This window comes from Eucyclogobius newberryi, unplaced genomic scaffold (assembly GCF_026437365.1).
Source record: "Eucyclogobius newberryi isolate DKJ021-1_F unplaced genomic scaffold, fEucNew1.0.hap1 SCAF_39, whole genome shotgun sequence".
Lineage (NCBI taxonomy): Eukaryota > Metazoa > Chordata > Actinopteri > Gobiiformes > Gobiidae > Eucyclogobius > Eucyclogobius newberryi.
Window position 1 is genome coordinate 477,933 of NW_027316045.1, and position 13,774 is coordinate 491,706.

A 13,774-nucleotide genomic window follows, 5' to 3' on the forward strand; every position below is an offset into this window, starting at 1 on the left:
GTTATGAGTCACAGCAAAGGTCACTGAGAGGTCAGAGGTCAAAAGGGCATGCCTCTGGAGATCTGCCGGGCCACTCTCTCCTCTGGACTCTCTTTGGTCTCAGGTGGTTCCTGGTTCCAGTCCTTGAGTCCGGCCGGCAGACTCGTGTCCTCCTCGTCTCCTCCTGTTTCTTCCACAAACTCTTCATAAGTCGACTTCTCCACAAACGGCCTTTTGCCCAGAAGCTCCTCCATGTCCGCTTTGTCCAGGACCTCCTTCTCCAGCAGCCGCAGCGCCACCTGCAGGACAGAGCAGCAACACAGGAAGCACAGGCTCTTTAAGACCAGGTTTAGACCTGGTTTAGACCTGGTTTAGGCCCTGCGACAAGTTGGCCACTGTCCAGGATGTACCCCGCCTAAGGCCCGAAGTCACTGGGATAGGCTCCAGTCACCCGCGACCCCAAAAGGGAACAAGCGGTAGAAAATGGATGGATGGATGGATAGACCTGGTTTAGACCGGGTTTAGACCTGATTTAGACCCGGTTTAGTCCCGGTTCAGACCTGTACAGTTGAATAATGTGCACTGACCTTCTCCACGTCGTCACGGTGACGCAGCAGCAGCTCCAGGGTTCTCTGGTTGGCCTCGTGGATCAGCGCTCGGACCTCCAGGTCGATGATCCGGGCCGTGGCTTCACTGAACGGTTTCTCCAGGACCATCTCACCCGGACGAGGCAGATCGAAGGACAGCTGCCCCACGCCACGGTTCATCCCGAACTGTACGATCTGAGGGGAGGAGCCAATCAGCGAGGAGGAGGAGCCAATCAAAGGAGAGGAGGAGGAGCCGATCAAGCAGACTCGCCTCTGAGCGTAGGCAGACTCCCCTGAGCGTAGGCTGACTCGCCTGAGCGTAGGCTGACTCGCCTGAGCGTAGGCTGACTCACCTGAGCGTAGGCTGACTCGCCTCTGAGCGTAGGCTGACTCGCCTCTGAGCGTAGGCAGACTCGCCTGAGCGTAGGCTGACTCGCCTCTGAGCGTAGGCTGACTCGCCTGAGCGTAGGCAGACTCGCCTGAGCGTAGGCTGACTCGCCTGAGCGTAGGCTGACTCGCCTGAGCGTAGGCTGACTCGCCTCTGAGCGTAGGCAGACTCGCCTCTGAGCGTAGGCAGACTCCCCTGAGCGTAGGCAGACTCGCCTGAGCGTAGGCTGACTCACCTGAGCGTAGGCTGACTCGCCTCTGAGCGTAGGCTGACTCGCCTCTGAGCGTAGGCTGACTCGCCTGAGCGTAGGCTGACTCACCTGAGCGTAGGCTGACTCACCTGAGCGTAGGCAGACTCGCCTGAGCGTAGGCAGACTCCCCTGAGCGTAGGCAGACTCGCCTGAGCGTAGGCTGACTCGCCTCTGAGCGTAGGCTGACTCGCCTCTGAGCGTAGGCAGACTCCCCTGAGCGTAGGCTGACTCGCCTGAGCGTAGGCAGACTCGCCTGAGCGTAGGCTGACTCGCCTGAGCGTAGGCTGACTCGCCTGAGCGTAGGCTGACTCGCCTCTGAGCGTAGGCAGACTCGCCTCTGAGCGTAGGCAGACTCCCCTGAGCGTAGGCAGACTCGCCTGAGCGTAGGCTGACTCACCTGAGCGTAGGCTGACTCGCCTCTGAGCGTAGGCTGACTCGCCTCTGAGCGTAGGCTGACTCGCCTGAGCGTAGGCTGACTCACCTGAGCGTAGGCTGACTCACCTGAGCGTAGGCAGACTCGCCTGAGCGTAGGCAGACTCCCCTGAGCGTAGGCAGACTCGCCTGAGCGTAGGCTGACTCACCTGAGCGTAGGCTGACTCGCCTCTGAGCGTAGGCAGACTCGCCTCTGAGCGTAGGCAGACTCCCCTGAGCGTAGGCAGACTCGCCTGAGCGTAGGCTGACTCACCTGAGCGTAGGCAGACTCGCCTGAGCGTAGGCTGACTCACCTGAGCGTAGGCAGACTCGCCTGAGCGTAGGCAGACTCCCCTGAGCGTAGGCAGACTCGCCTGAGCGTAGGCTGACTCGCCTCTGAGCGTAGGCTGACTCGCCTCTGAGCGTAGGCAGACTCCCCTGAGCGTAGGCTGACTCGCCTGAGCGTAGGCAGACTCCCCTGAGCGTAGGCAGACTCGCCTGAGCGTAGGCTGACTCGCCTCTGAGCGTAGGCTGACTCGCCTCTGAGCGTAGGCTGACTCGCCTCTGAGCGTAGGCTGACTCGCCTGAGCGTAGGCTGACTCACCTGAGCGTAGGCTGACTCACCTGAGCGTAGGCAGACTCGCCTGAGCGTAGGCAGACTCCCCTGAGCGTAGGCAGACTCGCCTGAGCGTAGGCTGACTCACCTGAGCGTAGGCTGACTCGCCTCTGAGCGTAGGCAGACTCGCCTCTGAGCGTAGGCAGACTCGCCTGAGCGTAGGCAGACTCGCCTGAGCGTAGGCTGACTCACCTGAGCGTAGGCAGACTCGCCTGAGCGTAGGCTGACTCACCTGAGCGTAGGCTGACTCGCCTCTGAGCGTAGGCAGACTCGCCTCTGAGCGTAGGCAGACTCGCCTCTGAGCGTAGGCAGACTCGCCTGAGCGTAGGCTGACTCGCCTCTGAGCGTAGGCTGACTCGCCTCTGAGCGTAGGCTGACTCGCCTGAGCGTAGGCTGACTCGCCTCTGAGCGTAGGCAGACTCGCCTCTGAGCGTAGGCAGACTCCCCTGAGCGTAGGCAGACTCGCCTGAGCGTAGGCAGACTCGCCTGAGCGTAGGCTGACTCGCCTCTGAGCGTAGGCTGACTCGCCTCTGAGCGTAGGCTGACTCGCCTGAGCGTAGGCTGACTCACCTGAGCGTAGGCTGACTCACCTGAGCGTAGGCAGACTCGCCTGAGCGTAGGCAGACTCCCCTGAGCGTAGGCAGACTCGCCTGAGCGTAGGCTGACTCGCCTCTGAGCGTAGGCTGACTCGCCTCTGAGCGTAGGCAGACTCCCCTGAGCGTAGGCTGACTCGCCTGAGCGTAGGCAGACTCGCCTGAGCGTAGGCTGACTCGCCTGAGCGTAGGCTGACTCGCCTGAGCGTAGGCTGACTCGCCTCTGAGCGTAGGCAGACTCGCCTCTGAGCGTAGGCAGACTCCCCTGAGCGTAGGCAGACTCGCCTGAGCGTAGGCTGACTCACCTGAGCGTAGGCTGACTCGCCTCTGAGCGTAGGCTGACTCGCCTCTGAGCGTAGGCTGACTCGCCTGAGCGTAGGCTGACTCACCTGAGCGTAGGCTGACTCACCTGAGCGTAGGCAGACTCGCCTGAGCGTAGGCAGACTCCCCTGAGCGTAGGCAGACTCGCCTGAGCGTAGGCTGACTCGCCTCTGAGCGTAGGCTGACTCGCCTCTGAGCGTAGGCAGACTCCCCTGAGCGTAGGCTGACTCGCCTGAGCGTAGGCAGACTCGCCTGAGCGTAGGCTGACTCGCCTGAGCGTAGGCTGACTCGCCTGAGCGTAGGCTGACTCGCCTCTGAGCGTAGGCAGACTCGCCTCTGAGCGTAGGCAGACTCCCCTGAGCGTAGGCAGACTCGCCTGAGCGTAGGCTGACTCACCTGAGCGTAGGCTGACTCGCCTCTGAGCGTAGGCTGACTCGCCTCTGAGCGTAGGCTGACTCGCCTGAGCGTAGGCTGACTCACCTGAGCGTAGGCTGACTCACCTGAGCGTAGGCAGACTCCCCTGAGCGTAGGCAGACTCGCCTGAGCGTAGGCTGACTCACCTGAGCGTAGGCTGACTCGCCTCTGAGCGTAGGCAGACTCGCCTCTGAGCGTAGGCAGACTCCCCTGAGCGTAGGCAGACTCGCCTGAGCGTAGGCTGACTCACCTGAGCGTAGGCAGACTCGCCTGAGCGTAGGCTGACTCACCTGAGCGTAGGCAGACTCGCCTGAGCGTAGGCAGACTCCCCTGAGCGTAGGCAGACTCGCCTGAGCGTAGGCTGACTCGCCTCTGAGCGTAGGCTGACTCGCCTCTGAGCGTAGGCAGACTCCCCTGAGCGTAGGCTGACTCGCCTGAGCGTAGGCAGACTCGCCTGAGCGTAGGCTGACTCGCCTGAGCGTAGGCTGACTCGCCTGAGCGTAGGCTGACTCGCCTCTGAGCGTAGGCAGACTCGCCTCTGAGCGTAGGCAGACTCCCCTGAGCGTAGGCAGACTCCCCTGAGCGTAGGCAGACTCGCCTGAGCGTAGGCTGACTCACCTGAGCGTAGGCTGACTCGCCTCTGAGCGTAGGCTGACTCGCCTCTGAGCGTAGGCTGACTCGCCTGAGCGTAGGCTGACTCACCTGAGCGTAGGCAGACTCACCTGAGCGTAGGCAGACTCGCCTGAGCGTAGGCAGACTCGCCTGAGCGTAGGCAGACTCGCCTGAGCGTAGGCTGACTCACCTGAGCGTAGGCTGACTCGCCTCTGAGCGTAGGCAGACTCGCCTCTGAGCGTAGGCAGACTCCCCTGAGCGTAGGCAGACTCGCCTGAGCGTAGGCTGACTCACCTGAGCGTAGGCAGACTCGCCTGAGCGTAGGCTGACTCACCTGAGCGTAGGCTGACTCGCCTCTGAGCGTAGGCAGACTCGCCTCTGAGCGTAGGCAGACTCCCCTGAGCGTAGGCAGACTCGCCTGAGCGTAGGCTGACTCGCCTCTGAGCGTAGGCTGACTCGCCTCTGAGCGTAGGCTGACTCGCCTGAGCGTAGGCTGACTCACCTGAGCGTAGGCTGACTCGCCTCTGAGCGTAGGCTGACTCGCCTGAGCGTAGGCTGACTCACCTGAGCGTAGGCAGACTGCGTGACCTTCCGTAGGTCGTCCTGGGCTCCTGTGGTGATGCGGCTGAAGAAGATCTGCTCAGACGCTCTCCCGCCCAGAGTCATGCACATCCGGTCCATCAGCTGCTCGGCCGTGTAAAGAAACTGCTCTTTCGGCAGATACTGAGCGTAACCAAGGCCCCGCCCCCGAGGGATGATTGACACCTGCAGTGACCAACCACAGACCAGATCAGACACACCCTTCAGACCCTTGTCCAGGTGGAGCTCCTCTGACCTTGAGCAGAGGGTCAGCGTGCTCCAGGAACCACCCGGCCACCGCGTGTCCAGCCTCGTGGAACGCCACCACCTTCTTCTCATCGGGTTGAAGGACCTGCGTCTTCTTCTCCAGGCCTGAGGACAGAGGTAATGAGTGTGGAGTCAGGGTCAGGGGTCAGGGGTCGGGGTCAGGGTCAGGGTCACCTCCGATCACTCTCTCGATGGCCTGCTCCAGATGTTTGGCATCGATGGCGTCGCTGAGGTGTCGAGCTGCGATCAGAGCCGCCTCGTTACACACGTTAGCGATGTCTGCGCCTGTGAAGAGACTGCATTACCCACAATCCTCTGCATTTAGCTCTAGTACAATGACCCTACCGGCCCCACAGGCCCCACCCCCACAGGCCCAAGTCCCACAGGCCCCACCCCCACAGGCCCGAGTCCCACAGGCCCCACCCCCACAGGCCCGAGTCCCAAAGGCCCCACCCCCACAGGCCCCACCCCCTCTGTCCATCATCAGTCCATCATCAGTCCATCATCTGACCCATCATCTGTCCATCATCAGGCCATCATCTGTCCATCATCCGACCATCTGTCCATCTGACCATCATCTGTCCATCATCTGACCATCATCTGTCCATCATCAGGCCATCATCTGTCCATCATCCGACCATCTGTCCATCTGACCATCATCTGTCCATCATCTGACCATCATCTGACCATCATCTGACCCATCATCTGTCCATCATCTGACCATCATCTGTCCATCATCCGACCATCTGTCCATCTGACCCACCATCTGACCCATCATCTGACCATCATCTGTCCATCATCTGTCCATCATCTGTCCATCAGTCCATCATCTGACCATCATCTGACCATCATCTGTCCATCATCTGTCCATCATCTGACCATCATCTGACCCATCATCTGTCCATCATCTGACCATCATCTGTCCATCATCCGACCATCTGTCCATCTGACCCACCATCTGACCCATCATCTGTCCATCATCTGTCCATCATCTGACCCATCATCTGACCATCATCTGTCCATCATCAGACCATCATCTGTCCATCATCTGACCATCATCTGTTCATCATCTGTCCATCATCTGACCATCATCTGACCATCATCTGACCATCATCTGTCCATCATCAGACCATCATCTGTCCATCATCTGACCATCATCTGTTCATCATCTGTCCATCATCTGACCATCATCTGTTCATCATCTGACCCATCATCTGACCATCATCTGACCCATCATCTGACCCATCATCTGTCCATCATCTGACCATCATCTGACCCATCATCTGACCCATCATCTGTCCATCATCTGACCCATCATCTGACCCATCATCTGACCCATCATCTGTCCATCATCTGACCCATCATCTGACCATCATCTGACCATCATCAGTCCATCATCTGTCCATCATCTGACCCATCATCTGACCCATCATCTGTCCATCATCTGACCATCATCTGACCATCATCTGACCATCATCAGTCCATCATCTGTCCATCATCTGACCATCATCTGACCATCATCTGACCATCATCTGACCCATCATCTGACCATCATCTGACCATCATCTGTCCATCATCTGACCATCATCTGACCATCATCTGTCCATCATCTGTCCATCATCTGACCATCATCAGTCCATCATCTGACCATCATCCGACCATCATCCGACCATCATCCGACCATCATCCGACCATCATCTGACCATCATCAGTCCATCATCTGACCATCATCTGTCCATCATCTGACCCATCATCTGTCCATCATCTGTCCATCATCTGACCCATCATCTGTCCATCATCTGACCATCATCTGTCCATCATCTGTCCATCATCTGTCCATCATCTGACCATCATCTGACCATCATCTGTCCATCATCTGACCATCATCTGTCCATCATCTGACCATCATCTGTTCACCATCTGTCCATCATCAGACCATCATCTGTCCATCATCTGACCCATCATCTGACCATCATCCGACCAACATCCGACCATCATCTGACCATCATCTGACCATCATCTGTCCATCATCTGTCCATCATCTGTCCATCACCTGACCATCACCTGACCATCATCTGACCATCATCTGTCCATCATCTGACCATCATCTGTCCATCATCAGTCCATCATCTGACCATCATCTGTCCATCATCAGTCCATCATCTGACCATCATCTGTCCATCATCTGTCCATCATCTGTCCATCATCTGTCCATCACCTGTCCATCACCTGACCATCATCTGACCATCATCTGTCCATCATCTGTCCATCATCTGACCATCATCTGACCATCATCTGTTCACCATCTGTCCATCATCAGACCATCATCTGTCCATCATCTGACCCATCATCTGACCATCATCCGACCAACATCCGACCATCATCTGACCATCATCTGACCATCATCTGTCCATCATCTGTCCATCATCTGTCCATCATCTGTCCATCACCTGACCATCATCTGACCATCATCTGACCATCATCTGTCCATCATCTGTCCATCATCTGTCCATCATCTGTCCATCACCTGACCATCATCTGACCATCATCTGACCATCATCTGTCCATCATCTGTCCATCATCTGACCATCATCTGACCATCATCTGTTCACCATCTGTCCATCATCAGACCATCATCTGTCCATCATCTGACCCATCATCTGACCATCATCCGACCAACATCCGACCATCATCTGACCATCATCTGTTCACCATCTGTCCATCATCTGTCCATCATCTGACCATCATCTGACCATCATCTGTCCATCATCTGACCCATCATCTGACCATCATCCGACCAACATCCGACCATCATCTGACCATCATCTGTTCACCATCTGTCCATCATCTGTCCATCATCTGACCATCACCTGACCATCATCTGACCATCATCTGTCCATCATCTGACCATCATCTGTCCATCATCTGTCCATCATCTGTCCATCATCAACACAACCATCTAGATGAAAAAAGACTGCGACACTGGAGGGACATTTATCACGTTGTAGAGGCAGAAATCAGAGCTACAGAGAGTGACCTGTACAAGACACAGTGGAATGTGTGGAGGAGGCGGGGCTGTTACCTGAGAACCCGGGCGTGAGGGCGGAGCTGTGGAGGAGGCGGGGCTGTTACCTGAGAACCCGGGCGTGAGGGCGGAGCTGTGGAGGAGGCGGGGCTGTTACCTGAGAACCCGGGCGTGAGGGCGGAGCTGTGGAGGAGGCGGGGCTGTTACCTGAGAACCCGGGCGTGAGAGCGGCCATCTTCTTAGCCACAGCGTCTGAGTCGAGACTTGACTCCAACTTCAGAGGTCGAAGGTGAACTTTAAAGATGGACGCTCTGCCTTTGATGTCAGGATGACCTGAAAGAGAACAGAACCAGGTCTAAACCAGGTCTAAACCAGGTCTGAACCAGGTCTGAACCAGGTCTAAACCAGGTCTGAACCAGGTCTAAACCAGGTCTGAACCAGGTCTAAACCAGGTCTGAACCAGGTCTGAACCAGGTCTAAACCAGGTCTAAACCAGGTCTGAACCAGGTCTGAACCAGGTCTAAACCAGGTCTAAACCAGGTCTGAACCAGGTCTAAACCAGGTCTGAACCAGGTCTAAACCAGGTCTAAACCAGGTCTAAACCAGGTCTAAACCAGGTCTAAACCAGGTCTAAACCAGGTCTAAACCAGGTCTGAACCAGGTCTAAACCAGGTCTAAACCAGGTCTAAACCAGGTCTAAACCGGGTCTGAACCGGGTCTAAACCGGGACTAAACCGGGACTAAACCGGGTCTGAACCAGGTCTGAACCAGGTCTAAACCAGGTCTAAACCAGGTCTAAACCAGGTCTGAACCAGGTCTGAACCAGGTCTGAACCAGGTCTAAACCAGGTCTAAACCAGGTCTGAACCAGGTCTAAACCAGGTCTAAACCAGGTCTAAACCAGGTCTAAACCAGGTCTAAACCAGGTCTGAACCAGGTCTGAACCAGGTCTAAACCAGGTCTAAACCAGGTCTGAACCAGGTCTAAACCAGGTCTGAACCAGGTCTAAACCAGGTCTAAACCGGGTCTGAACCGGGTCTGAACCGGGTCTAAACCGGGTCTGAACCGGGTCTAAACCGGGACTAAACCGGGACTAAACCGGGTCTGAACCAGGTCTGAACCAGGTCTAAACCAGGTCTAAACCAGGTCTAAACCAGGTCTGAACCAGGTCTAAACCAGGTCTAAACCAGGTCTAAACCAGGTCTAAACCAGGTCTAAACCAGGTCTGAACCAGGTCTGAACCAGGTCTAAACCAGGTCTGAACCAGGTCTAAACCAGGTCTGAACCAGGTCTAAACCAGGTCTGAACCAGGTCTAAACCAGGTCTAAACCGGGTCTGAACCGGGTCTGAACCGGGTCTAAACCGGGTCTAAACCGGGTCTGAACCGGGTCTGAACCGGGTCTGAACCGGGTCTGAACCGGGTCTAAACCGGGTCTAAACCGGGTCTAAACCGGGACTGAACCGGGACTGAACCAGGTCTGAACCAGGTCTGAACCAGGTCTAAACCAGGTCTAAACCAGGTCTGAACCAGGTCTGAACCAGGTCTAAACCAGGTCTAAACCAGGTCTGAACCAGGTCTAAACCAGGTCTGAACCGGGTCTGAACCGGGTCTGAACCGGGTCTAAACCGGGTCTAAACCAGGTCTGAACCGGGTCTGAACCGGGTCTAAACCGGGTCTAAACCGGGTCTGAACCGGGTCTGAACCGGGTCTGAACCGGGTCTGAACCGGGTCTAAACCGGGTCTGAACCGGGTCTAAACCGGGTCTAAACCGGGTCTAAACCGGGACTAAACCGGGACTAAACCAGGTCTGAACCAGGTCTAAACCAGGTCTGAACCAGGTCTAAACCAGGTCTAAACCAGGTCTGAACCAGGTCTAAACCAGGTCTGAACCAGGTCTAAACCAGGTCTAAACCAGGTCTAAACCAGGTCTAAACCAGGTCTAAACCAGGTCTAAACCAGGTCTGAACCAGGTCTGAACCAGGTCTGAACCAGGTCTAAACCAGGTCTGAACCAGGTCTAAACCAGGTCTAAACCGGGTCTAAACCGGGACTAAACCGGGACTAAACCAGGACTAAACCGGGTCTAAACCAGGTCTGAACCAGGTCTAAACCAGGTCTGAACCAGGTCTAAACCAGGTCTAAACCGGGTCTAAACCGGGTCTAAACCGGGTCTGAACCGGGTCTGAACCGGGTCTGAACCGGGTCTGAACCGGGTCTAAACCGGGTCTAAACCGGGTCTAAACCGGGACTAAACCGGGACTAAACCGGGACTAAACCGGGTCTAAACCGGGTCTGAACCAGGTCTGAACCAGGTCTAAACCAGGTCTAAACCAGGTCTAAACCAGGTCTGAACCAGGTCTGAACCAGGTCTAAACCAGGTCTAAACCAGGTCTAAACCAGGTCTAAACCAGGTCTAAACCAGGTCTGAACCAGGTCTAAACCAGGTCTGAACCAGGTCTGAACCAGGTCTGAACCAGGTCTAAACCAGGTCTGAACCAGGTCTGAACCAGGTCTGAACCAGGTCCTGAACCAGGTCTAAACCAGGTCTAAACCAGGTCTGAACCAGGTCTAAACCAGGTCTAAACCAGGTCTAAACCAGGTCTAAACCAGGTCTGAACCAGGTCTAAACCAGGTCTGAACCAGGTCTGAACCAGGTCTGAACCAGGTCTAAACCAGGTCTAAACCAGGTCTGAACCAGGTCTGAACCAGGTCTGAACCAGGTCTGAACCAGGTCTAAACCAGGTCTAAACCAGGTCTAAACCGGGTCTAAACCGGGTCTGAACCGGGTCTGAACCGGGTCTAAACCGGGTCTAAACCGGGTCTGAACCGGGTCTGAACCGGGTCTGAACCGGGTCTAAACCGGGTCTAAACCGGGTCTAAACCGGGACTAAACCGGGTCTAAACCGGGTCTGAACCGGGTCTGAACCAGGTCTAAACCAGGTCTACCTAGGTCTAAACCGGGACTAAACCAGGTCCATCTTTTAGTTCAAATGAGTGTTCAGTGTGGACACGTGTCTCCAGCGTCTCAAACATGTACTAGAGGAGTTTGTTGCCGTGGTGACGGTTTAAACATCATAAAACATTTACCGATGTAAATCTGTCGGTCGAAGCGTCCTGGTCTCATCAGAGCCGGGTCCAGAATGTCTGGACGGTTTGTCCCAGCGAGGACCACCACATTAGAGGCCGTGTTAAACCCTGAGGAGACAAGAGACACTTCACCTGTAGGACATGTGTGTGAGGACAGAGACACTTGGACATGTGTGTTTGTGTGGGGACAGAGACACTTGGACATGTGTGTTTGTGTGAGGACAGAGACACTTGGGGACATGTCTGTGAGGAAAGAGACACTTGGGGAAATGTCTGTGAGGACAGAGACACTTGGGGACATGTGTGTGAGGACAGAGACACTTAGGGACATGTCTGTGAGGACAGAGACACTTGGGGACATGTGTGTGAGGACAGAGACACTTGGACATGTGTGTTTGTGTGAGGACAGAGACACTTGGGGACATGTCTGTGAGGAAAGAGACACTTGGGGAAATGTCTGTGAGGACAGAGACACTTGGGGACATGTGTGTGAGGACAGAGACACTTAGGGACATGTCTGTGAGGACAGAGACACTTGGGGACATGTGTGTGAGGACAGAGACACTTGGGGACATGTCTGTGAGGAAAGAGACACTTGAGGACATGTGTGTGAGGACAGAGACACTTGGGGACATGTCTGTGAGGACAGATACACTTGGGGACATGTGTGTTTGTGTGGGGACAGAGATACTTGGACATGTGTGTTTGTGTGAGGACAGAGACACTTGGGGACATGTGTGTGAGGACAGAGACACTTGGGGACATGTCTGTGAGGACAGAGACACTTGGGGACATGTGTGTGAGGACAGAGACACTTGGGGACATGTGTGTTTGTGTGGGGACAGAGACACTTGGGGACATGTGTGTGAGGACAGAGACACTTGGGGACATGTGTGTTTGTGTGGGGACAGAGACACTTGGGGACATGTCTTACCGTCCATCTCCACCAGCAGCTGGTTCAGAGTGTTCTCTTGCTCACTTTGTCCTCCAAAGTTCCCTCGTCCTCGTTTTCGTCCCACGGCGTCGATCTCGTCGATGAAGAGGATGCAGGGCGCGTTCTTCCGAGCGAGGACGAAGAGGTCCCTCACCTGGACACAAGGTGAAGGACACGTCACTGTCTCCGGAGTGTGAGGGACAATGCCCCGCCCGCTATGACATCAAGCTGCTGCTGTTATGGAGTCTAAACCAGGACTAAACCAGGACTAAACCAGGACTAAACCAGGACTAAACCAGGACTAAACCTGGTCTAAACCAGGTCTAAACCAGGACTAAACCAGGTCTAAACCAGGATTAAACCAGGTCTAGACCAGGATTAAACCAGGTCTAAACCTGGACTAAACCAGGTCTAAATCTGGACTAAACCAGGTCTAAACCAGGACTAAACCAGGTCGAAAGCTGGACTAAACCAGGTCTAAACCTGGACTAAACCAGGACTAAACCAGGACTAAACCAGGTCTAAACCTGGACTAAACCAGGACTAAACCTGTACTTAACCTGGACTAAACCAGGTCTAAACCTGGACTAAACCAGGTCTAAACCTGGACTAAACCAGGACTAAACCTGTACTTAACCTGGACTAAACCTGGTCTAAACCAGGACTAAACCTGGACTAAACCAGGTCTAAACCAGGTCTAAACCAGGTCTAAACCAGGTCTAAACCAGGTCTAAACCAGGTCTAATCTTGGACTAAACCAGGTCTAAACCTGGACTAAACCAGGACTAAACCAGGTCTAAACCTGGACTAAACCAGGACTAAACCAGGACTAAACCAGGTCTAAACCTGGACTAAACCAGGTCTAAACAAGGTCTAAACCAGGTATAAACCTGGACTAAACCAGGTCTAAACCAGGTCTAAACCAGGTCTAAACCAGGTCTAATCTTGGACTAAACCAGGTCTAAACCTGGACTAAACCAGGTCTAAACCAGGTCTAAACCAGGTCTAAACCAGGTCTAAACCAGGTCTAAACCAGGTCTAATCTTGGACTAAACCAGGTCTAAACCAGGTCTAAACCTGGACTAAACCAGGTCTAAACCAGGTCTAAACCAGGTCTAAACAAGGTCTAAACCAGGTCTAAACCAGGTCTAATCTTGGACTAAACCAGGTCTAAACCTGGACTAAACCAGGACTAAACCAGGTCTAAACCTGGACTAAACCAGGTCTAAACCAGGTCTAAACCAGGTCTAAACCAGGTCTAAACAAGGTCTAAACCAGGACTAAACCAGGACTAAACCAGGACTAAACCTGGTCTAAACCAGGTCTAAACCAGGACTAAACCAGGTCTAAACCAGGATTAAACCAGGTCTAGACCAGGATTAAACCAGGTCTAAACCTGGACTAAACCAGGTCTAAATCTGGACTAAACCAGGTCTAAACCAGGACTAAACCAGGTCGAAAGCTGGACTAAACCAGGTCTAAACCTGGACTAAACCAGGTCTAAACCAGGACTAAACCAGGACTAAACCAGGTCTAAACCTGGACTAAACCAGGACTAAACCTGTACTTAACCTGGACTAAACCAGGTCTAAACCTGGACTAAACCAGGTCTAAACCTGGACTAAACCAGGTCTAAACCTGGACTAAACCAGGACTAAACCTGTACTTAACCTGGACTAAACCAGGTCTAAACCAGGTCTAAACCAGGTCTA

General features: G+C 54.6%; 1 protein-coding gene across 6 annotated transcripts in view; it reads right to left on the minus strand.

The window, feature by feature from the left end:
- The window catches only part of afg3l2 (AFG3-like AAA ATPase 2), a 511,786-nt gene that overhangs the window by 458,606 nt on the left and 39,406 nt on the right, over positions 1–13,774 (minus strand). For 3 of the 6 annotated variants that reach the window (XM_072462202.1, XM_072462198.1, XM_072462203.1), the window contains exons 10-17: positions 12,063–12,216; positions 11,129–11,236; positions 8,250–8,375; positions 5,192–5,302; positions 5,007–5,122; positions 4,736–4,936; positions 567–761; positions 7–278 (exon numbers count right to left, since the gene is read on the minus strand). In XM_072462202.1, the coding sequence (XP_072318303.1) occupies positions 39–278; positions 567–761; positions 4,736–4,936; positions 5,007–5,122; positions 5,192–5,302; positions 8,250–8,375; positions 11,129–11,236; positions 12,063–12,216 (1,251 nt within the window). In that variant the 3' untranslated portion in view covers positions 7–38. Of the gene's footprint in view, positions 1–6; positions 279–566; positions 762–4,735; positions 4,937–5,006; positions 5,123–5,191; positions 5,303–8,249; positions 8,376–11,128; positions 11,237–12,062; positions 12,217–13,774 lie in introns of those variants that run through there. The other 3 variants (XM_072462199.1, XM_072462201.1, XM_072462200.1) reach the window with 3 other exon arrangements.